General features: G+C 47.9%; 12 protein-coding genes across 12 annotated transcripts in view; 7 read left to right on the top strand and 5 right to left on the bottom strand.

Moving 5' to 3' along the window:
- The window catches only part of BABINDRAFT_70456 (methylenetetrahydrofolate reductase (NAD(P)H)), a 2,469-nt gene extending 319 nt beyond the window's left edge, over positions 1-2,150 (top strand). Inside the window, exon 2 of the mRNA XM_019132556.1 lies at positions 28-2,150. Within this exon, the coding sequence (XP_018987631.1) occupies positions 69-1,847 (1,779 nt within the window). The 5' untranslated portion in view covers positions 28-68 and the 3' untranslated portion in view covers positions 1,848-2,150. The remainder of the gene's footprint in view (positions 1-27) is intronic.
- A 302-nt stretch (positions 2,151-2,452) lies between these two features.
- Positions 2,453-3,091, bottom strand: NCE4 (Nce4p; the record flags this gene model as incomplete). Its single annotated transcript, XM_019132188.1, has 1 exon — positions 2,453-3,091. One exon carries the CDS (start codon positions 3,089-3,091, stop codon positions 2,453-2,455), a length of 639 nt encoding a protein of 212 aa, XP_018987630.1.
- A 905-nt stretch (positions 3,092-3,996) lies between these two features.
- BABINDRAFT_158924 (TRAPP subunit) lies at positions 3,997-4,722 on the top strand. The gene has a single exon (XM_019127359.1). It carries the CDS (start codon positions 4,004-4,006, stop codon positions 4,475-4,477), a length of 474 nt encoding a protein of 157 aa, XP_018987629.1. The 5' UTR covers positions 3,997-4,003; the 3' UTR covers positions 4,478-4,722.
- Positions 4,723-5,321: 599 nt separating this feature from the next.
- On the top strand, positions 5,322-8,021 carry SUV3 (ATP-dependent RNA helicase). The gene has a single exon (XM_019127358.1). The coding sequence runs from the start codon at positions 5,363-5,365 to the stop codon at positions 7,835-7,837; it is 2,475 nt and encodes an 824-aa protein (XP_018987628.1). The 5' UTR covers positions 5,322-5,362; the 3' UTR covers positions 7,838-8,021.
- Positions 8,022-8,121: 100 nt separating this feature from the next.
- Positions 8,122-9,496, bottom strand: ERG10 (acetyl-CoA C-acetyltransferase). The gene has a single exon (XM_019127357.1). The coding sequence runs from the start codon at positions 9,489-9,491 to the stop codon at positions 8,301-8,303; it is 1,191 nt and encodes a 396-aa protein (XP_018987627.1). The 5' UTR covers positions 9,492-9,496; the 3' UTR covers positions 8,122-8,300.
- Positions 9,497-10,516: 1,020 nt separating this feature from the next.
- On the bottom strand, positions 10,517-13,531 carry BABINDRAFT_158921 (isoleucine--tRNA ligase). The gene has a single exon (XM_019127356.1). It carries the CDS (start codon positions 13,500-13,502, stop codon positions 10,587-10,589), a length of 2,916 nt encoding a protein of 971 aa, XP_018987626.1. The 5' UTR covers positions 13,503-13,531; the 3' UTR covers positions 10,517-10,586.
- A 910-nt stretch (positions 13,532-14,441) lies between these two features.
- Positions 14,442-14,837, top strand: BABINDRAFT_27090 (uncharacterized protein; the record flags this gene model as incomplete). Its single annotated transcript, XM_019131398.1, has 1 exon — positions 14,442-14,837. A coding segment is annotated over one exon (396 nt), but the record flags the coding sequence as incomplete, so codon positions are not given.
- Positions 14,838-16,114: 1,277 nt separating this feature from the next.
- On the top strand, positions 16,115-17,314 carry SSN3 (cyclin-dependent serine/threonine protein kinase; the record flags this gene model as incomplete). The annotated part of the gene is made up of 1 exon (XM_019132187.1): positions 16,115-17,314. The coding sequence occupies one exon, from the start codon at positions 16,115-16,117 to the stop codon at positions 17,312-17,314; it is 1,200 nt and encodes a 399-aa protein (XP_018987624.1).
- A 539-nt stretch (positions 17,315-17,853) lies between these two features.
- CLB2 (B-type cyclin) lies at positions 17,854-19,061 on the bottom strand (the record flags this gene model as incomplete). The annotated part of the gene is made up of 2 exons (XM_019130222.1): positions 17,854-19,002; positions 19,056-19,061. 2 exons carry the CDS (start codon positions 19,059-19,061, stop codon positions 17,854-17,856), a joined length of 1,155 nt encoding a protein of 384 aa, XP_018987623.1.
- Positions 19,062-21,108: 2,047 nt separating this feature from the next.
- BABINDRAFT_158919 (uncharacterized protein) lies at positions 21,109-22,217 on the top strand. The gene has a single exon (XM_019127355.1). It carries the CDS (start codon positions 21,502-21,504, stop codon positions 21,901-21,903), a length of 402 nt encoding a protein of 133 aa, XP_018987622.1. The 5' UTR covers positions 21,109-21,501; the 3' UTR covers positions 21,904-22,217.
- A 597-nt stretch (positions 22,218-22,814) lies between these two features.
- On the top strand, positions 22,815-23,584 carry BABINDRAFT_158918 (uncharacterized protein). The gene has a single exon (XM_019127354.1). The coding sequence runs from the start codon at positions 22,832-22,834 to the stop codon at positions 23,438-23,440; it is 609 nt and encodes a 202-aa protein (XP_018987621.1). The 5' UTR covers positions 22,815-22,831; the 3' UTR covers positions 23,441-23,584.
- Positions 23,585-23,628: 44 nt separating this feature from the next.
- Positions 23,629-25,320, bottom strand: BABINDRAFT_169677 (uncharacterized protein; the record flags this gene model as incomplete). The annotated part of the gene is made up of 2 exons (XM_019130682.1): positions 23,629-25,199; positions 25,221-25,320. The coding sequence occupies 2 exons, from the start codon at positions 25,318-25,320 to the stop codon at positions 23,629-23,631; spliced, it is 1,671 nt and encodes a 556-aa protein (XP_018987620.1).
- Positions 25,321-26,714: the final 1,394 nt, after the last annotated feature.

Below are 26,714 nucleotides of genomic sequence, written 5' to 3'. Positions count from 1 at the left end.
TATCCTGTTTATCTTTGATACTAACAGCTCTCTAGGGCCTCCAAAACCTTCTAGCCCGTTTGGGCCGCATGTCGGTGCTCAATCCGTTGTTTGTTACGGTCACTTGGGGCGCCGGGGGCTCAACCAGCGCGAAGACGCTTGACTTGGTCGCCATGTGCCAGCGCGAGCTCGGCTTCACGACTTGCATGCACTTAACCTGCACAAACACGACGCGCGCAACCATCGACGATGCATTGGCGCGCGCGAAGGCCGCGGGCGTGCGCAATATTCTCGCGTTGCGTGGGGACCCACCGCGCGGCGAGGAGCTCGGTTGGGACAACAGTCTGAGTGACTTCCAGTACGCCGTTGACTTGGTCCGTTACATCAAGAAGCAGCATGGTGACTTTTTCTGCATCGGGGTCGCAGCCTACCCCGAGGGGCACGTCGAGGGCTCCGACTCTTCCGGACAGAGTCCTGCAAAGGACATGCCTTTTTTGGTAGAGAAAATCAAGGCTGGAGCTGACTTTGTCATCACGCAAATGATCTACGATGTTGAGAAGTTCTTAGCCTTCGAGCACACCATCCGTGAAAACGACGATATCAAGGACGTGATCGTTCTCCCGGGATTGATGCCAATCAACAACTTCAGCGTGTTCCACCGTGCGTCCAAACTCTCCCACGCGTCCATTCCTACCTCCATCTTGGCGCAGTTTCCGCCAGAGATCCAGGCAGATGACAACTTAGTCAAGCAGGTAGGGGTGGACGTCATGTGCGACGTGATCCAGCAGATGTACACTCGCACCGACAAGCGCGTGCGCGGGTTCCACTTTTACACTCTCAACTTGGAAAAGTCGTTGGCGCAGATTGTCGAAAAGTCACCGTTGTTGCAGCGCATCTTTGACACTGCGAGTTTCAACGAGACGTTGCACGTTGACGGCTCCTCCGATCTCAACAAGCTCGTACGGGAGAAGCGCTCCGACTCGGGCTCCTTCAAGAACACCGTGGTGTTTGACGACGCTCCGAATGCGCGGCCTGGCTCTCACAAGCCATCCTCGTCTTACCACCAAAGAGTGCTAACCATCTCGTCCGGCCAGGGAACCCTTGGTCGTGATGCCACGTGGGACGACTTTCCCAACGGGAGATTCGGTGACTCGCGGTCCCCGGCCTACGGTGAGATCGACGGCTATGGGCCGTCCTTAAAAGTATCTGTTGAAGCAGCCGTCGCTCTCTGGGGGCGGCCAGAAAACCCAAAGGACTTGGCTAAAATCTTTGTCGACTTCTTAACCAACAAGATTTCCAATTTGCCATGGGCGGCCTCTGCTGATGGTGGTTTGAACCCTGAAACCGCACTCATCCAGGAACATTTGATTGAGTTGAACGAACGCGGTTGGTTCTCTCTCGCGTCGCAGCCGGCCACTGACTGCACCAAGTCTCAGGACAAAATCTTTGGGTGGGGTCCGCGTGGTGGCTATGTCTATCAGAAGTCATTTGTAGAGTTATTCATTACCAAGGCTGAGTGGGAGTGCACATTAAAGCCCAAGCTAGAGCAGGACGAAATGGCGAGCTACTACGTTGCCGACAACGGAAGTTTCTTCGAGTCGAACTTACCTCCAAAGAGTGTCAACGCCGTTACCTGGGGTGTGTTCCCAGACAGAGAGATTGCTCAGACCACCATTGTTGAGGAGGAGTCCTTCAAGGCATGGAAGTCCGAAGCGTTCAGCTTGTGGCAAGAGTGGGCCAGATGCTACCTGCCCGGCTCTAGGTCGAACACGTTGTTAGCCAGCGTCTTGGAGGACTACTACTTGGTGAGCATTGTCCACCATGATTACAAGAACGAGACCGCATTGTGGGACTTGCTTTTGTTGTAAGGTACGATAACTATATAGGGCAATTAAGGAGTCTCTCTATTGAATGGTTGTCTGACAGTTCGTTACTCCAACATTATTTTAACACTTTTTTCTTCAGCATTGTTCTATACCCGATACGGTGTGCACTATCCATTGGAGTCACCATAGTTTGTTCATATTTCTTACATACCTTTTTTTTCTCTTTCATAGAATTTTTGGTGGACTGTATGGTGTAATAGCGTAGATAACAGCTCAGTTATGAACGGAAAATAGATCCACCGTCGCTGCTGCCGACCAAACAGCTTTCGACATAGCTTCAGACTTTTAATAGGCTCGAATTGTTGGTCATATCCATCTTGTTTTACATCATCAAGATTGGTTGAATCGCGGACCTATGATATCCAGAGATTCCATGGCGGTATCACCATTTACCAGATCGGATACCCCCCGAGGTCATATTGATACTTTGTAGCGCACCGAAAATCTGTAACATTTGGTAAAAACGGAAGCGTTCATGATACTGGATAACTCTTGAAAACTTGCTGGCCCTTCTCTAAGCACCACAAAATTGATCCCTAAGGAATCTAAAATAAACCATAGTCGAAGCTTCCATGCTCTCTTGAGATCTAACTCGGCGTTTTATTTTTTTCTGCCTGGATCTCTTGTTTAAGTCTTTCAATCTGTCTCTTAGCCAAATCTACATTCAAAGCCGGAATCTCACCCCCTAGAAACTCCACGCTGGCATTTGTCAAGAACAACACACCCTTCACCATCAACGTTCCACTCTTGACCACTAATTTGGCTCCTAGCGTAATGGGGAAATCAGACCCCATGGTCTGCCCCGCTAGGAATGCAAGCTTCTCCATTTCAAATCCGTAGCACAAAGCTCCCAGGGTGTCCTGGAGAGTCAACTTGAACGTACGCGTGCGGTTGTTGGACGACGAGGGCTTTGGAGGACCTTGTATCGGCTGGTCGCTGGCGTCAAGATCAACATTACGAATGATGCCAGTATTGGCGGCATTGCGCAACTTGTCAACCGATACACTGCTGGGGTCGTGTAGTGCTTCCCAGTTATCTAACTGGGTGATGAGCAGCTCTGTGATGTTGCAGATGTCTACCACCTGGAAGAGTGTAGCCTGTGGAAGGTTGGCTTCATCCGGAACGTTTATAGCTAATTGGAAGGGAAATCTTGTGCGAGATGGTGCCAAAATGGCAGGTGGGAAGCGAAGCGCGGGACTGGTGATATCCAGTAAGAGGTAGTTCATGGAGTATCTGGTTGAGGAAAAGCTTCGAGTGAAAACCCGAAAGGAAAGAAGAGACACTGTAAGGCGGAACACGGTGTTAACTTTTTTGCGGCCTAGATTGGAATAGGCCTGATTCGTCACAGTTTATATAAGCGGGAGGATGGAATACGAATCGCGTTGATAAGGGTATAAAATCTGTTTTGTTTTGGGATTCCCAGAATGACTGTGGGTAGAGTGTCAGTGACCTTTGTAGAGAGTTCTCGGTTGTTCTATCTATTGTTTTTGAAAGTTCCTTGACCTTGACGAGTAGCTTCGGATCAAGAATTTTTATATGGATTCAGCGATCATATACTTTGGAGTTGTACAACCCCAACACATAATCATAATGACTGATCCCGCAAGTATGTCACTGCTCTATGCAGAACCAAGATTAGTGCGAGGTCACATGATGATCCTTGTGGCAACTAGTGGAAAGCTGAAAGCTTCTCAAACAAAAAATGTATTCTTGGTAGTCTGGAGTTACGAAAGTTTAGTGTATAAAAAGACAAAGATCTTCCTTTAGGTCGATTTTAATCCTGTTCTAGAGCTCTAGCTGTGGCAAACTCCGAAACTATCGGATCAGAACTGAAAGTATTGGTACTATCGCATCTAATTCAAACAGGGACTAAGCTACGATTGGGACAAGTCAGCATGAATTTAACGAGAGAAAAAACTCCGTGTAATGGATTTTCCCACTGAATACCAAACCCAACCATAGGTAAACCTTCGATTAAACCCGTTTGTTGTAACATTACCCCAACCTACTTTGAATTCACGTGCAAAAGCACGTGACGATGCTGCGTATCCAACGGTGAGAGGATTACAAAACTCATATAACCGAACTCTACGCTCCACTTCTTGAAGACTCACCACGATATCTACCCCATCTCTTTGATGACAATATACTCGCTTTATATTCTAAACAAGGCGGGAGGGTTGATCTATCAGACAGACCCGTGTCCAGGCCTCAACAAACTCTCCGCGAATGAGTATCTTGTGCTAGCGGGAACTCTCCACGGGGTGCACGCGATTGCGTCGCGGATCTCGCCAACGGCACCCACGCCTAACACCGGGTTTTTTGGTACTGGCAAGGCGGTTGCGGGAAACTGCAACACATCGGGTTTGAAGTCGCTCGAGACGGACGCGTTCGCAATGTACGTGTTCCAGACGGTGACTGGGCTCAAGTTCGTGCTCGTTACCGCACCCGGGACGCGTGCGCAGGCGGACGCGGCGGAGCTGGTGTTGTGTCGGATCTACGAATGTTACGCGGACTACGTGATGAAGAACCCGTATTATTCGTTGGACATGCCAATCCGGTGCGACATGTTTGACGAGAAGGTTGTGGAGGTTACCCAGGTTGTTGTTTAGCTATAAACTCCGCAGGAACAGATGGGTTCCTTGGAAGTTAAAGCATCGAATTCTGGCCAAAGTTACGCATGACGCGAACGCAACGCTGCCAAAGCTGCGTCGGTTATCAGTCCCCATGGCCTTCTGCGGGCGAGCCCCTATAAGTTGGGTGCTTACTATGCTGTTTAGACACAGATAGTGTGTATTAATACATTTTAGTGTGACTTTAGACACGGGTGGCTTTGATTAATATATATCAAGTGAGAATTTTTCTTCTGTAAGGGTGAGTGAAAAGCACCACTAGGATCAGTCTAGGGGATTTGTCCGGGCTTCAGGGGTTTGTTAGCCATCAGGTGCGTCCAACTACAGTTGGCAACTAGAGAATCGTGAAAATATTCAGGGTTTATACAAATGTTCATGGTGACTATCTTATGTTCCTGAATTCCCAATTCGATAATATCAATGTTCCTGAAACTTTACACTTTCCTGTGGGTTTATAGGGTACAACCTGCTTTCTACATAATCATCCGGTAGTCATGTTTCTAAAGGACCAAACATGCAGATACTTAAATCAATCAGTCATGCCAAATAGTTTATAACTATTAAATCACATTATTCCAGTACGCCTGCAAAATCCGTGTTTATGGCCGGAAAAACTCCTTCCCAAATCATGTTCTGACGCTTGTATCAATCACGCCTGAATGTCTCGATTCTCTTCCGATGGTGCTAGTTTGTCACGTGCTTCCCCATCTGCAAAACCCCTGCTAGCCGTACAGCGGCAAACCAGTGTACAGGATACGAAATTTTCATACACCTCCACAAGTAAAACATGTCAAGAGTAGACAGCGCTCTAGCTGCTCATTTCGGCTGCTACAGGAATATACCACTCTTTCCTAGATATACACGATGAGACTCTCCCGCACCCCAACACTAAGGTGTGTGAGGTGTCTCTCGATGACGCCACTCCTCGAGCAGAACGTCAAGCCGTACCAAATTAAGCTGAAGACGGTCCCTTCAGCAAGAGGTGATTTACCGAGAGGTGAATACAGAGAGGTGCCTCCTAAAGCGAAATCTCCTAAAATGTTGGCTAATCTAAAGCCCAATCCATGTTTGGCCAGACTAAAAAGTGATTTGCAATCAGCGCCGCGCGCAGAACCTCGGGCAACGTCTGCGCTCGCCTTAGATGGGTCACTTACCGTTGGCATCACCCCATCTTTGGCAGCGTTCATCACCATGGGCTTTTCCCGTCTCGCCGAGCTTGTTCACACCGATGCTTACACTTTGCCGCTTCTCCGCGACCTTGCTGTGAACAACACCGCGGTCAAACACGCGAAGTTTCACCAGCTCTGGAGAGACGTCACACAGCAGTTGAAACACGCAGCAACAGTCTCTCATGGGCTGTCTACCTCAGTCACGACCTCACCTGCAACGAACCTTGCGGATTTCATTCTCCCCGACCCTTCCAGCTGCGCCAACCTCATCCTCTCTACCTACAATAACTCTTTTCCATCCTCCCTTGCCAGCCATCACAATCTCCCCACTCAGCCTGCCCAGTTGACGCACATTCTCCAGCACCTTTACTACCAATACCTCGTTCCGGCAAAAATCGCGCAGATACCGCCGCGTAAGCTCAACATCGATATCCTGAACCCCGCGGAATGGTTCCCGGAGGCACGCAAAATCCGCCGCAAGGTGATCATGCATGTAGGGCCGACCAACTCAGGTAAGACATACCGTGCGCTCCTTCGCTTGGAGCGCGCGGCGACCGGCTACTTTGCGGGGCCGTTGCGGCTCCTCGGACGTGAGATCTACGAGCGCATGCGCGCGAAAGGAATCCGGTGTAACCTTATCACAGGTGAGGAGATCATCCCCGACTTGGACCGCTACGGAAACCCCGCGGGGATCTCGTCGGGAACGGTGGAGATGATTGACTTACGCAACGAGATGGAGGTATGCGTGCTCGATGAGATCCAGATGATTGCGGATGAGTATCGCGGGTTCGCCTGGACAAATGCGTTCTTGGGGGTCAAGGCGCGCGAGATACACCTCTGTGGCGAGGCAAGTGCGGTTCCATTGATCAAGAAGTTGGTAGAGATCACGGGCGACGCTCTCGAGATCAACCACTATGAACGTTTGGGAAAGTTGGAGGTGTCCAACCGCTTTGTTAACATCCGCAGCTTGATGCCTGGCGACGCAGTCATCGCCTTCAGTAAGCGCGGCATCTTAGAGCTCCGCCAGAAGATTGAAGAGCAGACTATGTACAAGTGCGCAGTGGTGTACGGTGCGTTGCCTCCGGAGACGCGTAACGCGCAGTCGGACGGGTTTAATACCGGGAAGTACGATATTTTGGTGGCGAGCGATGCCGTAGGGATGGGTTTAAACTTGAAGATCAAGCGGATTGTATTTTCCGCGGTGGATAAGTTCAATGGGGAGGAGATGGAGGTCGTTTCACCGCCACAGATCAAGCAGATAGGGGGGAGAGCGGGTCGTTACAGAGTAGCACCCGTAAACCGGGCCCCCGAAGGAAGGTCTATTAGCGGTTATGGCTCGGCTGGTAGTAAGTTTGCTTCTATCTCTGTCCCTGATGCTGAGGCTGCATCTTTGCCGAAGGCAAATCTGCAAATTTCAAATCGTTCGGTTAACCTCCCTGCGGATCCCCCCGGGGTTGTCACAGCCTTTTCTCACTCCCAGCTCAAAACCGTTCGTACTGGGATGGCTGCGCCTATCCACTACCTCACCCGAGCGTCTCTCTGGCCATCTGACCCCATCTTTGCGCGCTATATCTCAGAGTTCCCTCACTCTGCCACCTTCTCGCAGGTCCTTGCGGCCTTCCAAAAAGACGTCAAGAACTCTGCCAACTATGAAATTTCCTCGTTGCGCCCGCGCATGGAAATCGCCATCGCGCTCGAAGACATAACCACACGCCACGCGCAGCCCATCATGGTCAGCGACGTGCTCAAATTCGCCACTTCTCCCGCCAAGTGCTCCGATAAGGCTGCGGCCGAGAAAGAACTCTTCCAGAGCTTTGTGCGCACTGTGATCAGCGGTGCCACCACCCAGATCCTCGACTACAGTAATCTCCCCATTGATAGCTTGCGCGTGACGCAGCCTACTGGCAATGAAAACGTGCTCACTCAGTTGGAAATCATGCACCGCGCGATCTCGCTCTTCTTGTGGTTCTCGTATCGCTACCCGAACTTCTTCGTCGATCGCGAAGGCGTCACTGACTTGAAGCATGTGTGCGAGAAACGCATCATGGAAGAATTGGCGTGCTTGAAGGTGATTAAACGGACGCAGTGGAAGGGTAAGAATGGAGGGAGTGGAAGTTGGGCGAAGAAAGGGGATAAGCCCAAGTCCAGGCCTAAGGGTCAGCGAAGATAGACTGTCCTAGATTCGTGTATTATAGATGTATATATCAAATCTTGTATATAGCGCCACGGGATGGCTTACTTGTGAGCCTCTGTAAAGTAGTGAGACTAGGATTGCACACATATGAGTGAGCAAGGCAAAAGTCACGTTAAGAGCAGGCACGCTAGCCAGTGATCAGCATTAGGTATGAATCGAAATAATGATGGATTTCAATATCAAACAAGTATCTGGCGTAGCAATCTAATACATTTTTAAGGCACGAACTAAGTCTATATCAAGAATCCATGAGGTATCCCAACTATTTGAACTGGATTATATTACTGACAGCATAAACCACTATAGAGAGCTTTAACTATAGATTCATGTACCGGTCTCATCCTTCTTAGAGCGTATTCCTAATCAAGTACTCACTTACGCTACCGTTTTCTATAATCCCAATTATGTTAGTTTTATTCGCAAGTAGCTATCCCCCTTTTTAGATCTTCTCAATCACAATGGCGGAGGCACCACCACCACCGTTACAGATACCGGCAACACCGATCTTACCGCCTTCTTGGGCCAACACAGTGGCCAAGGTGACGACGACTCTGGCCCCGGAACAGCCCAATGGGTGGCCGATGGCAACGGCACCACCGTACACGTTTAACTTTTCGGCAGGAATGTCCAACAACTTAGCGTTGGCTAAGCCGACGACAGAGAAGGCCTCGTTCAACTCGAAGAAGTCGACGTCGGCGGCAGAAATGCCGGCGTGCTTCAAGGCCTTTGGAACGGCCAAGGCTGGAGCAATGGTGAAGTCAACAGGGGATCTGGCAGCATCACCCCAACCAATGATCTTAGCGATTGGCTTTAAGCCCAACTCCTCAACCTTGGCAGCGGATACAAGCACCAAAGCAGCGCCACCGTCGTTGATTGGGGAGGCATTTGGCGCGGTAACAGTGCCATCCTTCTTGAAAACGGTTCTGGCAGCTCTCAATTTGTCCTCGTTCAAGTTCTTGATCTCTTCGTCGACAGACACAACCACATCTGGTTTGCCTCTGAAGCCCTTAATGGTGACTGGGGCAATCTCTGCGGCGAACTTGCCGTTGGCGGTAGCCCTCTGGGCCTTCTTGTACGAGTCAATAGCAAAGTTGTCCTGGTCCTCACGCGAAAAGCCCTGGTCCTCCGCACACTTCTCGGCGGCCACACCCATAGCCTGGCCGTCGTAGGCGTCCATCAACCCATCCTTCAGGATCCCATCCACGAGGGCAGAGTCACCGAAGCGGGCACCGCCTCTGGCAGAAGGAATATAGTATGGGGTATTAGACATGGACTCGGCACCACCGGCGATAACAATATCGGCCGTCCCGGTTATGATGGTCTGGGCCGCAAGGACGATGGCCTTCATACCGGACGCACATACCTTGTTAATGGTGGTGGCGACGGTGTCTTCACCCAACCCGGCCTTGATGGCAACCTGTCTAGCTGGGGCCTGCCCGACGTTGGCCTGCAAAACACCACCGAAGAAGATCTCTTCAACGTCAGTTGGCTTGATTTGTGGGACCTTGGCGAGGGCAGCGGTGACGGCGTGGGCGCCAATGTCGGAGTACGAAAGGGATGAGAGGCCACCCTGGAAGGAGCCAATTGGAGTACGCGCGGTAGCGACGATATAGACGGTAGAGGAGGACATTGTGGTATAGGGGGGAAGATGAAAAAAGGAGAGGTATCAACAGGGGACGCCTTATTTATATGCCGGTTTTTCGCGTTCGTTTCGCTCGTAAAGACCGGCACGCGAACGCTCGAGAAGAAAAGTGGCGAAGTGCCGCGGGTGCGATATACGACGGCTTAGTAATAGACTGGGTTGATGAGTATCAGTAATAATCCGAATGTAGGACCGGGCTTATTTCTTGATTCACTGGACTACTGTGTCCTGGAATAGCGTAGAGGTAGGACCTAAACAGGGCTGATATGTGTTGTGGCGCAGTTTCTTAATAAGTACGAGAGGTGGCGCAGTTTCTCTAAAGTGTCAACTTTGTGGCAACTGCTGGGCGAGGGTCAAGAATAGTGAGGGCGCTTAGTCTTTGAGATAGTTCGTATCTTCAGTTATACGTATGGGGTTTATTTACGGAGTTTTCTGAGAACCCCTTGTCTGGTAAAGGCACGGTAGGAGTTTTCTTGTCTTTGTGAACGGAAGTTTTCTTTGGCGCAAACTGAGCATTCATTTTGCTACAACATCCGGAATGTGATGGCTACTCGTTGGCAGTTCAATAATTGGTCCTAGGTATCTTGTAGTTTGCTGCTATGAGTGTATTCTCCCATAATCGCCCTCTTTATATCCCATCTCGCTATGATGGGGTGTCAACAAGTTTAAACCCATACCTTTTTCTATCGGCAACATGTTGGTAGTTTTCAGACCCGAAAATTGTAGTCACACCGGTTTTCCTGTCTATTACACTCATTGATTGGAAAGAATTGTAGATTTAGAAACATGCTGGCATATAACGGTATTTACATACCGAATTATGTCCTTCATGTGTGGCCTTACACAGCTGTAGCCGTATCGATCAATTGTGAGGCAGTAGGAATGACAAACCCCGTTCAAGTGACATTTTTCCGTTGCAGCACTCAAAAGATAAAGTTCGGATATCAATCATTCCCGCTAAATTGTTTTATAGGAAGACCACATGCAACTTTCAATTGAACGCTTCCCCACTAGGTATCCTATCTATGCTTGTCTTCAATTATTCATTACTATATACATGTCACCTCGATGGCTACCCATTACCTACTGGCTAAGCCTCAACACCCCTTCGCATCTCCCACACAAATGATCCTCCTTCTCGGCGGTGTAGTTCCAGCATCTCGGGCAGCTGTGCATAGTGGACGGAACAAGACTGACCTCCATCTTTCCTCCGTCCAACAAAAGCTCGCTGGAGTATTCACCAGTCACTGCCCGCTGATTGACATAGACCTTGGCGACACCGAAGTAAGCGGCGGTAGTGCCGTCGAGTAATTCCGGAGTAGCGGTCATCACATGGAGATCGCACTTCTGCGAATGCTGTACCACCCCATCGTTTTTCTTTCTACCAAGCTCGCTTAAGCGATTGACCTCTTTTCTGACCTTCCATACGACGGAATCGAATCTGTGCTCGATGTCAGCGTCTTTATACGTCTCTGGCACCGCAAACTGCGCCCAATTATTGAGCATGAACGGTGATCTGGCACCTTGAGTGACATGCACCGGAGAGTGTTGCCAACACTCGTGCGTGAGAGCGGGCATGATTGGTGACAACAACGATACGTATGTCTTGTAGATGTGTACGAGCGTCGTCTGGATGGCTCGTCTCTGTACAGAAACTGGGTCTTCCAGATACATTGTATCCTTGATGATATCAAAGTAGGTGGCACTCAAGTCCTGGGCCATATGACGGGTCATTTCCTGCTGGACCTTGGAAAAGTCGTGCTCGTCGTACAACAGTGCACATGTCGTCTGGAGCGTATGGAGTTTCGACATCACGTAGCGGTCCAACGGCAGAAGCTGCGTCACATCCACCATGTCCTCAACCCGGAAGCCGTTCAAGTTACCGAGCAAGAACTTTAACGTGAAGCGGTACTTGCGCAAACTCTCGCCCGCGTGCTTCAAGCCAAACAGGTTGATCACCATATCGCGGGTGTAGTCTGAGTTGGCGATCATCAAACGCAACCCGTCTACCCCAATTGCCTTGATATGGCCATGAGATTTGGTGTGGCCCCCGTGGATGATCGTCTCAGGTGTGATGATATTCCCCAACGATTTCGACATCTTTGCCCCTTTTCCGTCGACCGTAAACCCATGGGTCACAATCTGCTTGTATGGAGGAAGCGTGCTCCCAGCCGCGATTCTAGTGAGTAACGACGATTGGAACCAGCCTCTGTGCTGGTCTGAGCCCTCGAGATAGATATCCGCATAGATCTTGGCCGGGTCCAAGATGTTATTCTCCTTCAAAAACGTCTCTACAACCTTCCACGACGACCCCGAGTCGAACCACACGTCCATAGTGTCCTTCCCCTTAAAGTAATCGTCCGCTTCTGGATGGAGATGCTCTGGAAGCCAACGCTTCATGGAATCTTCAGCAAACCACTCGTTCGTCCCGAGTTTCTTGATCTGCTCAATTGTGTACTTAACCACCTCGAGCTCCAAGAGCGGCGCCCCGGTGGACTTGTGGTACACCATCGGGAGCGGAACACCCCACGAGCGCTGGCGTGAAATGCACCATTCCGCTCGGTTGCCCACAAAGGCCTGTAAGCGTTTGCGCGCATGAGGCGGTTTGAACTCCACGTGTTCCAATGCACGCATCGCTTGATCTTTGATTCGATCCACATTGATGAACCATTGCGGGGTAGCTCGGATGATGATGGGCTGTTTTGATCTCCAATCGTACGGGTAGGAATGGACATACCCGTCATTGCGATGGTAGACCATCTTGGCTTCTTCTAGCATCTCGAGCATCTTGGCGGTACCCTCCTTCAAGACCTTGAGTCCTAAGAGCGGCTCAAAACCTGCAGGAAGTGCAGCCGTGTACTGCCCGTAGTTGTTCACTGGTGAGTGGATAGGGAGGCTGTTAGCTAGCCCGACGAAGTAGTCGTCATTACCGTGACCTGGCGCCGTATGAACCAAGCCAGTACCGGTAGAGTCGGTTACGTGTTCACCGTGAAGGATGGGAAACTCGCTGGAAAGAATGATGGGGTTGGTGTAGGTGGCAGCGACCAACGCAGTACCCGGAATGGTAATGTCTAAGATGGAGGTGTCGGAAGAAAGCTCTGCAACCTGCTCGATAAGCGCCTTGGCAACAATTAAATTACCCCGAAGGGTTCTCACAATACCGTAATCGAAGTTGGCATTAACACAAATAGCCTGGTTTGCGGCTATTGTCCATGGTGTTGACGTCCATATCAACGCGCTGAGCGTTTCCTGTGGGATCTGGTGCTTTTCCAACACCGCTTGCAACTCTGGCGTAACTTTTTTAATCGGAAATACGAGGTACGTCGTCTTAGACTTGTGGGCCTCGTTGTATTCGAGCTCACCCTCGGCTAGCGCCGTGTGGGTCTCGCAACTCCAGAACACGGGCTTCTCCTGGCGTGAAACCAAGCCCTTTTCATATAACAGGGCGAAAATATCCAACTGGTCCGCCTCATACCCCGGGTTTAGTGTGATGTATGGAGTCTTAAAATCTGCCATGATCCCTAACTGCTGGAACTGTGCCTTCTGGACCTCAATGGTTGCGCGCGCGAGCTGTTCGCAGTGGTGACGGATCTGCACAGCTGTCATGTCCGATGCCTTCACCTTGCGTTTCTTGAGCGCTTCGAGTGCCTTCATCTCGATCGGTAATCCGTGGCAATCCCAGCCCGCGCGGTAAAACACGCGTTTGTTGTAGCGCATCAACTGCCACCGGTTGATCGTGTCCTTGAGCACCTTGTTAAGAGAGTGACCGAGATGAAGATCCCCGTTCGCATACGGCGGCCCATCGTGAAACACAAAGAGGTTTGACCCGTCTGGCTCGATCGGGAGCCGTTCCTGCCACTCGTACAACTCCGTGGAGCACTGGGGGATGTAAGTGATGGTGTCTGGCTTGGAAGGGAAGGTGGTCGTGGGTAAACGAAGCGTTGAGGAGTATTTGTGGGCATCGACCCCTGTCGCGTAACGGCGCGCAAATCTCAACATATAGAGAGAAGTGGAGGGGAAAAGAGAAGATTGAGACGGAGAGTTTTGTGGAGCGTTTTAGAGTGAAAAATGTACGTGCAGGACAGGCTGATGATTTAAGGTCTAGCCGTGGTATGTAAGAGATATAAGGGATTTAGTCGTAAGGGGGTAGTTAGGTGCTAGAATATATAGGTATTCGACGTATACATAGGTTATCTAATTAAACACCCGTTGGCTGAACTAGAGTTGTGTGATTAGAGTGGTAGAATGGGTGAAAATGTGCCAGCAGGAGAAGCCGCTAGGCTTAAAGTATACAATGACGAACTTACAGATCAGTGGAATGTAACGATTTTTTGTTTCACCAATCTGCAATTAAGGGGATATTTTTTCCTATCTTATAGCCTTTTTATAACTAATAGAATTGCTACGCCATAGTTAGCTTTGATTATGTGGCAAAGTAAATTAATTAATCCCGTTGTCAACAGTAGCCGGTGTTGAGACATGCACACCAAGGTCGTGCATCACCGGCAAAAAAAAACATGTCCTCTATAGTCTGCACCCCAGGCGAGACAGACTTTACAGCACTTTAGACAGCGGTTAGTATGGTCTCTTAAATTACTTCTGTATCATTCTTTAGAGATCAATAAATAGATAATAATGTTTTCGCTCTCCACTACGCTTCGTGTGTGTCACATATCAACACTCCATGTGCTGCGCTCGCTCGCCTCTAGCTTGCTTGGTGTCAGAACCTTTCACTCTGCTCCCTGTACACGCTTCCTCAAGCCAGACCAGAAAGACCAGCTTGAACATGAAATCCATCCGACCGCACCCACCACATCCCCACAGGCAGCTGACATCCGTCAGAATGCGCAGCCGAAGCGTGGTTTCTTATCCCATATCTCGTTCAAGAAGCGAGAAGAACCCACGCCGCTCTCGGCTGAGTTCATCCAAAACCACAAAATTCTCAAGCGTGTGCCCAAGTTTTTGCTCCCCTACGCACAACGCTTCGCACATGCACCGTACTGTCACGTCATCACCTTTGTCATCTTGCACGAGCTCTCTGCGATCGTTCCCCTTATGGGTTTATGGTACCTCTTCAACCGCTTCGACTACGTACCGGTCAACTTTGCACCTGTCTGGGCGATTGAACACGGCGTGGATATGCTCAAGGGCTACGTTGACATCGAAAACGGTATCTTCAAATACTGGGCCGTGGTCGACAAAGGCAAATTAATTGTGCAGGGTGCAAACGCGTACGCCATCACCAAGATGTTGATGCCGCTCCGCGTGATGCTCTCTGTGGCCTTGACTCCGGTAGTTTCGCGCTGGTTTGTCGAACCTTGGGGCAAGATCTTCAAAGCGCTTGTGGGCGGTGACGGTAAGCGCCGTCCGATCAGACTGACAAAGATTTAAGAAGGGCCGATATAGTTGTAAGTTCTCGGTCGAAGCTCTGTAAATATGGTAATAAAGGACAAACACGCTTGGGTGTAAGGGAAGCGGTGGGGATTTGCGTTTAAATCCAAGCCGTCGGTGTTTAGAGGCGTAGCATTTTATTGCCCATACCCTTGATAGCAGATGCCAGGCCATTGAACATGAAATTTAATTGTTTCCGTCTTAACGGCAATTTATCAGCCAGTGCTTAATATATGACAGATTGTAACATTTCTTTTGTTACGATGCGAAGCCATCCAAGGCTGGTCACATGTACAACTTGCATTGGGAGATGGGTGCCACCAACTTCTGAAGACATTGTCTATTCCCAAAAATATCTAGCTAAACGGCCTAAACTAATGATCTTAAAGGCGTAATTAGTCTATACTTTTGTATCCCTGACTGACATTCTGTATCGTGCCCTACCTAATCAATACAGAAAGTCGTGCTACCTCCACAAAATCTTATCGCCTGTCTGAGCCCCATCCAGGATCATCGAACAGGTAAAAGCACCGACTGACTATGATACTGGTCTCATTCCTTTGCATTCTACCTTAATATCCACACCTTTAGAGACCGCTTGAGCTTCCTTCCACGGCTGACTTCCATCTTACGTCGGCTATATTGCATCCCGGCGATTCTCCACTTCCACAGGTCACATTCACTGAGACTCTAGCATTCTAGCATTGCATCATATCCAGCAGATAACTGAAATATAAACGCAGTCTCTCTCCCGTGTCTGCTTCGAATCTGTTGCTCATTCGGCCAGTATTTCCCTAAATTTTTGATTGGACGTTCCACCTCCCTTTAAACCAGTGCCATTCAATCTGGACCCGGTCCTCCAAACTATTCCTCCGTTATTTGTCTTTCTAACCCAAGCGCACTCGATTATACGTATCCCCCCGTGAAATCTGACGCCTTTACAGAATTCCCAACCCAGGCCACGTCCAATTCTTTGTTTCAACCTAAGGCTCTCAGTCCACAGCTCGCCAAGACTGCAACTGAGATTTACGAAGGCAATTTCCTCAGACTTTGACATTGATTTTTAGCATATAACTACCTCTGTTTGAGTCTAGCTCGTTTGTTTCATATTCATACATTTCCGGTGATCCTTCCGCTACCCCATACCAGGTTAAAAGTTTCGCCCCTCGCCTCAGGCACTACCACTCACTCCTCGCCTTTGACTACACCCCTGGCTCATTATGAACCGCCAACCGATGATGGCGCCTGCCAACATCTTCACCCTCGCACCGTACCGCGCACGCAAAGATGCACAGAAGAAAACCGTCCTCCAGAAGTACTCCATCGTTGGCTATATTGCTGCCGGGACCTATGGCCGTGTCTACAAGGCCAAATCTAAAGACAAACTCAACGCGGGTATCTTTGCGATCAAAAAGTTCAAGAACGAAAAAGAAGGTGGCGGTGAAATCACCCACTACACCGGCATCTCCCAGTCTGCGTGCCGCGAGATGTCGCTTTGCCGTGAGCTTCTGCACAAAAACATAACCAACCTCACGGAAATCCTTTTGGAGCAAAAGTCCATCTATATGGTGTTTGAGTTCGCAGAACACGACTTGCTCCAGATCATCCACTATCACTCGCACCCAGAGCTCAAGCCAATTCCTGAGCCCACTATCAAGTCCATTATGTGGCAGATCCTCAACGGCGTGCTGTACCTCCACCAGAACTGGGTCTTCCACCGCGATTTGAAACCGGCAAACATCATGGTTACCGCAGACGGGGTGGTAAAGATCGGTGATTTAGGGCTCGCGCGGCGCTTCAACAATCCCGTTCAATCACTCTACACTGGCGATAAGGTTGTCGTGACTATCTGGTACCGTGCCCCTGAGCTTTTGCTTGGTGGAAGACACTACACCCCCGCGATCGATCTCTGGGCCACAGGATGCATTTTTGGCGAGCTTCTCGCACTCCGGCCGATGTTCAAAGGGGAAGAGGCGAAAATGGACACCAAGAAGACGGTGCCATTCCAGAAGAACCAGCTCACCAAAATCATTGAGATCTTGGGCGCACCGACCCCCAAGAACTGGCCAAACCTTGTTTCCTACCCTGAGTACACCACGCTCACGTCCCACACCCATCTCCAGAACTTCCCAACCAATTTGAAGGCGTGGTACCATTCCATCGGTGGAAATAACAAGAAGGGCTTGCAGCTCTTGTCACAGCTCTTGGAGTTTGACCCGGCGCAGAGAGTCACCGCCGATGCCGCCATGCTCCATCTGTGGTTTATGGAGATACCCAGGGTGTGCGATAATGTGTTTGAGGGTAGCAAGTACCGCTATCCAAACAGGAGGATTTACAACGATGAGAACGATATCACCGGCCGCGCGAGCACCAAGAGAGGAAACGATGATGCGGGCGCTGCTCGCAAGCGACAGAAATAAATAACGTTTTGGCCCTCGCTTCAGCGTGGTTGTTGATTTATAATGATTTGGGTTGTCCTGCAAAGCATTTGTGTAGAGTAGCCAGGATGAATAAAACGGCTTTATGCTATCAGTTACAGCATCTAGTGTGGTTACCCAAATGGTGTTATTTTTTTGATATGGGCTAAATGGAAACTTCCGGTTTTGTTACATTTATAAGCTTGGAATTCAGCCTCACGTAATTTCATCTTTCAGTTGTAATTCGACGTGAACCTTTTAGACGTCACGCCCAAGTGCCATTATGCATGGCCACGCTCAAATATAAATTAATAGCCAACGGTTGGTGTTTTCCAGCGTTCCTGGTTGCCCTCTTTCTGGATTATCCAATATCATTCCGTCAGAACAATTTGTTGATTCACTTAACTTTAGCTGACGGCAAAAGTAGATGCACACCAGACTGGGAAACGGCATTCGGGTAATAAGCATATTGGTCTACATTAGTTCGACATTACGGGTATTGAAAAAGACATTAAAGCGGGGGAAACGAAGTGAAAGATGCATTAGAGGGTTTCCTCGGACTTGCCGTCGGCGACGACCTTCTTGGCCCAGGAACGGGCCAAGATGGAGGCCTTCATGAACTTTTTGGAGGCATACTTCTTAAAGAACTCCTCGTGCATGATTGGCAGCACCAAGTACTCCATCAACATATCTACCACCTCTGCCATGTCGTCCTCCTTGTAGCCACCGCTGTAGTGGATGAGGTTGCCACCCCACGCGTGTCGGCCCAACATCTTGCGCGCGACATACATCGCCGCGGCCGCACACAACGACGGCAAATGGCCGATAAAGCGGTGGTCGATGACCGAAATTTCAAGCAAGTACTTGCCAATAGTGCGGCTCTGGACGTCGTAGTCGTCTGCCTTGGAGATGCGTCTCAAGAAGTTCATCGGGTTAGGGTACGACAAGTCGTACTCCAAAATCTGGAGAATGTATTTTTCCGCCTGCAAGATCTCATCTTCGTTGTATCCACCGTCGGTGACGTAGGCGTAGTTTTTTACCGATGGCGAATAGACCTCCTCGTACTTGGCTGCAATAAACAACGAGCCCGTCGCAAGCAACTGCAACTTGTCCACCTGGACTGCTTCCTTCGACATGAAGCGGTCCATGATGTTGATCGCGAGAAACAACGTCTCGGGAAGTAACCGGAAGCGCAAATGCACCTCCACCATCCAGTCGACCAAGATGGAGCGCATCTTCGGCCGGAGGTTGCGCTGACGCGAGAGATAAAGCGGGTCCGGAAGCGTCTTGCGCTCCAAGACATGGAGATACTTGAAGATGTCCACAACGTACTCACTCACCATTAGAGGATCGTCGTGGTCCTCCTCGTCCAAGTCCTCCCACACATAGTCAATTTTGGTCTTCTTGAACTCCTGCTGCGGCACACGTGTCTGCGGTGCGATAGCTGACGATGTGGCCGACCGCTTCAAGCTGGCACGGCTCTCCTCTGGTTTCTCCTCGTCCTTTTTAACATCGAGCTTTGATGCGGGGTGCGCGCGTGCGTGTGCTCCCGGCCGCTCACCCAACGCGCGTGGCTGCTGTGTCACAACATCTGTCAATGCTATCCGTCCAGGTTGCTCCTTGAACTCCTCTGTTTTGCTTTTATTCAACCGCTCGAGCGCGTTTTCGTCGATGATGTGCGAACGTGTGACCTGGAGGTTAGTATCGAGGTCAGAAGAGAGGTTGCCGCCCAAGTAGTACTTACTGGCATGGCTCGGAATGTGTGGGTGCGGTGTATCCTGATATACCGCTGGTGTCAATAAGTAGCCGATGCAAAGCGCTAGAACTTGTATCTATAGAAAAGGCTGAGTGCAGAGCAAGATGGTGAGGTACTCAGTGGTTACGTTTTGCAGATATAGGGCAGATTTTTTGAGACAGACCGTGCGCAAAAAGAAACGTGCTCACCACAACAAGCGTCCCGAACGAGTAATAATCGGGCGTCAACACGGGTTTTCGCCGAAAAACTGATTTTTCGAGAACAAAAATAAACGGCGGTTTGTGATAAATAGAGATATGAAAACTGATACCTGGCGAGCAAAGGGTGCGATATATATTGGACATATTAAAGTACCTTGTTTGACATCTATTTCACCATTTTCGTGTAAATACTACCCTTGTGCCGTAGTGTTTTCGGCCACAACGAATGTTTTCGAGGAAAACACCGAACGCGAAAAGTGAGACAACAACTGCCGTATCGAGCGCGAAGGTAAACAACACTGATTGCGTGTGCGCGTGTGATGCAGGATGGCGCCCTGACAGAACCGCAGTGGAGTACAAATAAGAGTAAAGGAATACCGGGTATCAAAATGTAAGCTCGTTTTCTCATCGTGATTATTTAGCAGGCATACCAAAAAGTAGGATAGACAGTCTGGTATAATCTGGGGATGAAACGAGACGAGGCGTAGAGAGTGACTGGTGTGCTACAGGAAGTGTCGACGCAGCGCAGATCCTTGCATTTTTCCATACGCGTAGGGGCACCTCCAGGCTTCGGATAAAGAGAAAGGTAGCGGCCAAGATTTATAAAATAGCAGGTTAGGAAGAACCGATGTACTCGGGCTATTTTTAATCACCTATTACTATGTCATTTGTCGTGTGCGTTGGCGAAATCATAACTAATAGAAGGGTGTCGTGTCATGACAGTTTATCAGAGGCATTGACAAGAGGTTCGCGGCAGGTACTATAGTTTAGATGGGTGTTCCACTTAAAGCATTTAAGCAACCGGAAATAACGTCTATAAAATGATGTGAAAAAAAAAAAGTATGGGTAAACTACGCGTAATAAGTCCAGTATTTTTATGCTGTAACCGTCGAACCAAAATGAAAGTTAAAGTATATACCGAAAGTTAAAGGGAATATAGCGCAAATAGGTACGGCGAAAAGCTATTTGTCTGTGAGCCCTAAATTCTGGTAGAGTATAAATCCATATTATATTGGTTGTAAAAATAATCTCTATTTCTGAAATCAAGTGCATATAGGCTGCAATGACATGAGCATGTATAACGATTTGTAATAAGTGAATAAATAAATGTATATATGATTTATCTCCGGATACCTGTATCCCGGCAGCTTGATTTGATCTAGGCTTTCGGCCGTATTCGGGTAGCGTATAGAGGCTCAATGTATTAGGATAACCTGGGCCTCCATATCTTGCTAGACCCTTATTCGCTAGAGTACGAAAACTGGGCTATATTTAAGAATGGTACTAGGTATTTCAAGGTATTCTATTTTTTTCTATAGGTAATGTGTAGAGGGCATGACCCTTTGTATATAAAGCAGGATAGCCAAGCTAGTTGAACGAATATTGGAAAGAAAAGATACAAAACATACAAAATATTTGGGCAATGTTTTATAGCAAACCTCTTTAATTTCCCATGGTTTCATACCTGAGATAAAACTTATCATTTTATTCTTTGTTAAATAAGAGTTGGGAACTGACATTGAAGTGACAGTGATCCTCTTCTGCTTCTATTGATTTGACCATTTCTCTTACTAGGTTTAAGCGTTGAAAACGCACCCTTCCTATTTCGCCCGGTGTCCGCCAAAACATCACCTAATCTTGTTCTCTGACCTAAATTAAAGTCTAGAGAGATATGTACAGCATATGAGAGTCAACACCAAGATGCTATTCTCCAGAATAGCTCTTTATTATATTATATTATAATACATTTCCGTTGGCTGCTCCAGGCCCGCCATCGTACAATTTTCTTTCCCCTCCGTAAGCCCATGACTACTCCCGACGTTAGAAATCTGCGGGGTGCAGCTGCAAGTTGCATATGATTGGTCATTGTGAGTACTGCGACAGGAGGGAAAACCCGGTTGTACTTGGCCCCTCTAGCCACTGCTGGACGCCTATAAAATAAGTTCGGCGCACCAGTATATTTGTCCTTCAATAGTAGGTATATAATTAATACAGTCATGACTACCGAAAAGCAACTCGTTCAATTAATCAACCAGAAGCACCACCGGGCCCTTGTGGACGTTTTCATTCACATGGCAAGTACCCCAATTATGGCTGACATTTCCCATATTGCCTTAAGAAATATTGATAAGTAATCGTTCACCATTGAATTCTGGCAGCACGGTAGTGAGGCAGAGAAGACCTTGAAGTTTGGCCCGCCGTTACAGAGCTTAGATGAAGCAAAACCGCGTTTCATGGCCTTATCCAAGAGAGCAGCTGCCGCCAGAGGATTGTCGCCTCACCAAGTTAATGAGTATGTCCATCCAAACTCGCTCGTTGAGCTTTTACCCTTCTTAATGGTTGGATATTTAGGAACCAAGTACTACCGCTTTCGTGGTCCCAACGATACCCCAGTCTGGCTTCCGTGGTTCGCCAAGGCTTGGAAGCCTACTCTTGTCAGTACCGTTGCCATGCATGTAGTGGAGCTTCAGTATGTTATGTTGCCTTTATTGAGCAAGTACAAGGTTTCAGCTGAATATAGATGGAAATGGATCACATCTGTCATGGTAGAAGGAATTTTCTCCCTTAATCGCTTCAAGAGATCGATTTTGAAGGCTGAAACTCTGAATTCTGAAACTGGTCTTTTGGTGGAGTGAGGTATTTTGGTTTTAATGCTTTTATTAGAGAAATCATGACGCGTCTATTTAAGAGACTTAGAAACCCATATTGTATTCGCCTAATAATGATAAAGTATCAAGTTTAAACCCACAACTACCTAAATAAACCTCATTGAGTCCATCAAAAAAAGCCATTGCCATTTCTAGGCTAAAGTTTAGCTGGAATCAGGGTAACGAAACTACACCATCGATGGAATAAAAAGCCTAAAATATCCAATCATTGGCGAATTGTTATTATCATCAAATATCATGTTTTACTATACTTACATTGATATGGTGCAGCTGATGGTTCTGCGTGGCTAGACTGTATATAGACTCACCTCAGTCCATTGCCTATGTAATTTCAGGGGTACTGGTAAGCCCAGACCACATGTCACATCGATTAGGGAGCTTCTTGAAAAGTGTCACTGCCAGCTTGATATTTGTAGGTTAGCAACCTGGGTCTGGCCCTAAATGGAGCCCCAGGGAGAGAATATGGTATGCAGGTTCCTCTGGGTCATCAGAGAGATGGCTCTCTATTAGCACCAGAGACTCTATGGTGGACACTGTAGGCCTTTGCACATTTTCCACCGATTTCTTTGGTTTAAAATTGTCGATATTGGTTGAAATTAAATTGAACCGTTTGATTTGGTATTTGAAATAATTTCAGCGCGCCTTCTTTTTTGAGCACCTATCGTTTTTCCTAATATCCCCTACAATGTCCTTATATCACTTATTTCCGAAAAGTCCCAGCACATGATAATGTGACTGCCATGCCTCCACCCTTCTGATTATCCTGCATCGATATTTCCCTGTGAGGCCCATCTCCATAAAAGATCCTTGTTTCCACACCTTTTCAACAGTGGACCAACCTGCCAGTATATCCATTATGTCGAAACCATCCACTGAAAGCAGAATTCTTGCGCACATGAACAAGGACCACAAGTTGGCCATTGAGGATCTTCTTGTGCACTATGCCGGCATCCCCATCACGGAAGAAGTGTCGCAAATCAAGTTGAAGGAGATTAGCACGATCTCAATGACCATCTCGTTTCACCACGAGGGGCTTGACACCGAGGTCTTGAAGCCCATTCCGTTTGAACCACCGATGACCAGTTTGGACGGGGAGGCGAGAACGCGCCTTGTGGAGTTGGCCAAAACGGCGGCGACCGCCAGAGGCTTCTCCCACATCCAAATCAACCAGTACGTCTACCCAAACAGTTTATTGGAGTACTTTTTGTTGCTGGTATTGCTCTATATGGGCTCTGTCTACTACCGGTGGGATGCCTCCAAGGATATTCCGGTATGGTTTCCGTTGTTCAGCAATTACGGAAAGATTATAATCGGTGTTCTTGCTGTGATCCACGTGGTGGAAATCAGGTTTGTGTTGTTGCCGTTGTTGCGCAAGTACAGAGTCCCAACCGACTACAAATTGGAGTGGATCATTGCGACACTGTTGGAGGGCATGTTTTCCATTCAGAGGTTGCAAAAGTTAATTTGGCAGGCGGAGAACCATGGAAGAAACACCAAGCAATAGGTATGAGCTAAGCAGACCGGAAGGCACAAATCCCTGTGTAGGTTCTACAGCTTATCCGTCTATGGCAGTGAGGTTATACTTTACGAATAACAGCGATTTGGTTATTGTCTCTGTTTAAAGTGGGTGTTTTCTACAATATTGATTTTCGAATCTCAATTACAAGTGTAAAAATGGTAAGCAGTTGTTCGTCAATAGACAAATCTGAAATCTAATCTCTTATTTCCCAAATGCTTGTTCACTTCCACGTACTCTTCCTTCTCCTCCTCGGTCATGGCATTCCACACTTCATCGCGCTTCTTATTTCTCCAAACATAATAGTATCTGGTGAGAATAAGCGTAGGAAACATGATCACTGCAAAGGCAAACAATATCCTATTACCCACATGGTACAAGGGCAAATCCTTTGTTCTGTATACGTTATTGGCGATAATGTTCCCCAATTGCACACAGATGTTATACACGGAGGCAGAAATGGTTCGTGTCTTGATGGAATTTGAGTTAGTCGAACACCAACTCACACAAATTGCGTGGATGTACGGGTTACCCAAAATCAAAGTTGAAACCACATAAGTTCCCCACTTGTCTTTCATTGCCCCCTTCCACCAACAAAGAACTCCAAGGAGGGGAACTGTATAAAACGGCTGGAAAAGTGAAATGAGAGATCTCAGGTTATACTTCACTGTGGCCCACGTGATGATGAGGAGTAAGATGATATGAATGACCAGGTAAGGGACGTTCAACAAGTTTGTTTGTACGGTCGTAAACCCCATTGCTCGTAAATTAAGGGAGAGATATGACGTGAGCGTTCCGGTGGGAACATACGCAACCAATCCAATAAAATAAATTGGCCACAAGTCGTAATCTGAAATACCCTTCCATAACAACTTAGGCGTGATGGCTTGACGGTTGTGCATATCCCCCTTTGAAGGATCGTCTCTCAAGACACGGTTAACAACAATCTTGATTTCCCGGTCCGTGAACCACCCATTAGGTCTCCACCGAGCTTTGGTCTGCACGGCAGAAGGAACCATGAGGAACACAGCCGCAACCCCGATAACCAATGTAAACAAGCCCTCAATCAAAAACAACCACGCCCAACCAGGTAAGGCACCATGGCCTCGTAACTTTAAAATCCCGGCAGCTAACAAAGAGGTGGCAATCTGAGTTAACGATAAAGTGGTCCAGAACCAGGATAATCTCATTGGTAATTCCTTAGATGTGTAGAAGTAGGACAACCACAAAACCACGTCCGGAATGAAACCACCCTCTAATGTTCCAATCAAGTACCTGGTGGCATAGAATCCGGCTTTATTTTTCATCGCAGCTTGAGAAGCGGCAATAACGGACCAAGCAATCATCTGGAACGGAATCCACCGATCAGGACCCAACCTTTTCGAAATTAACTGAGAAGGTAACTCGGCCAACAAGAAGGCCACCAAGAAAAGGGTGTTCCCCGTGTTGTAGTCATTAGTAGTGAGTTTGAGGTCTTTCAATAACCCATCCGAGGTAGCCTGGGCCAAATTCCCCCTATCAACTTGCAAGGCGACAAACATAAAGCACGCTAATAACGCGACTCTGTAGTCTAGTTTTCTGACCAACTTTTTCTCTTCTTCAGGTTCCCACGTGAAGGTTGGGTCGAACTCATGGCGGCACTCATACTTGCTGTTTTCGTATATCTCTCGGTAGTGTTTTTCCACCTTCGGGTCTAAAAACGGGTTTGAGTCCAAGGTAGAGGAAGACGAGACTTGCGAGACTTGAACTTCAATATCATTCTTGTTACCGGTGTCGCTGTTTCTCAGAACGTTGGACCCGTTGCCTGGTGTAACATCGTTAAGATAAACCTTGTGCTCCTCTGTAGGATCAGTGGTGTTGCCAGACATCTTGCCTAATTTGAGTGTGGGAATCTAGGAAACAAGAATAATAATATCAGCGATTAGCATCCGTTTTATATTATGCTATTCCTGAACTCCCGGCCTTTTTTTTCACTATTCGCTCCATTTCATAAAGTGCACCCTCAGAATCTACCACGTGGATTATTCTAGTTTACAACCATATTTTTGAGAAACACAGCTTTTCGCATCATATCACGCGCTGGCTTGCAACTGTATTCATAAATGGGCACATAATAAGATTTAGATTTTAGTCTATAACAAAGTGTGAAATCCGTGAATGTTTTTGGGCTAAATTCCCCTGCAGAATCCACACTTTCCCGGGCCTGTCTTTCCGAGGGGTGGCTTATCTTGTGTGTAACTTGTCTATAATGGGATTAGACAATCGTACAGCATGCCGGGGTGCATATTTTTTGGTAGCTTAATCGGACAAAGCTGATTACGCGATTTTCGTGCATATTTCGTTTTTCGTTTTCAGAGATTTTACATGTTCAGCATCAAGCCTGATTAGAATACGGTGGAAAGGAGATCTGTAGACTGGAAATTTGTAATGCAACACAGTTACACCCATGTTATTTAGGAAACGGTGCATATTGGTACTATCGTTCACCGTTGATTCTGTTTTCGAAAATGAGTCAGATGCAGATCCTCCGCGTGCATGGTTTGATAGCTATGATATACGGAGGTAGCTATAGCTTCAGTATTAGTTACGTTAAGCAAATAGTGTAGCGGGTAGAACTATCACATTACAGGATTTGAAATTTCGAAAATTATCTTTTCAGCGCGTTTCCAAGGTGCATTATACTTTACCCTCAGAAATCGAGCTTGTCTGTAAGCGTGTCGCCACATCCTGTCAACAAAGCTTTAATACTTGTGAGTCCTAGGGTAGTGATTAATAGTAGATGGGATAATTCTGGTCAATGTATATATTTTTATTAGTATAGTTAAGAAAAACTTTGGAAGAGAATTGGGAGCTGGCACAGCGCGAAGAGTTGAGCTTCAATGAAGGAGGGTGTACTGAGACTAAAGCTGGCCTTAATCATCAAAGAATCAAAGTACTATGTCAACTTAAACCAAAAGGGTACGATACTCCCAAGAGGGAAAGAGCATCCCATTACCATTTGAGTGCCTATTATGATGCGTGAAGAATGCACTATAGCTTTCCTGAAGTGTTATAAGCTCCTAGGGGCGGATAGTGATTATTCCAAATCAGAAAATTTAGACCCCAAGGGATTTTTCGTTACTCATTTAGCCTATCAATGAAAGGGCGCACTGTGGTGCGGTGTGGCTCACTTTTCCATCATGAATAAGTGTGGCGTGGTTTTTGCACTAAAGACTGCTCGGTCTAGATGGAGTGGGTATATATACAAGAGGCAGCGGAATAC

This window comes from Babjeviella inositovora (assembly GCF_001661335.1).
Source record: "Babjeviella inositovora NRRL Y-12698 unplaced genomic scaffold BABINscaffold_1, whole genome shotgun sequence".
NCBI lineage: Eukaryota > Fungi > Ascomycota > Pichiomycetes > Serinales > Babjeviella > Babjeviella inositovora.
The sequence above is the reverse complement of the archived record's forward strand: the minus strand, read 5'-3'. Positions and strand labels throughout refer to the sequence as shown.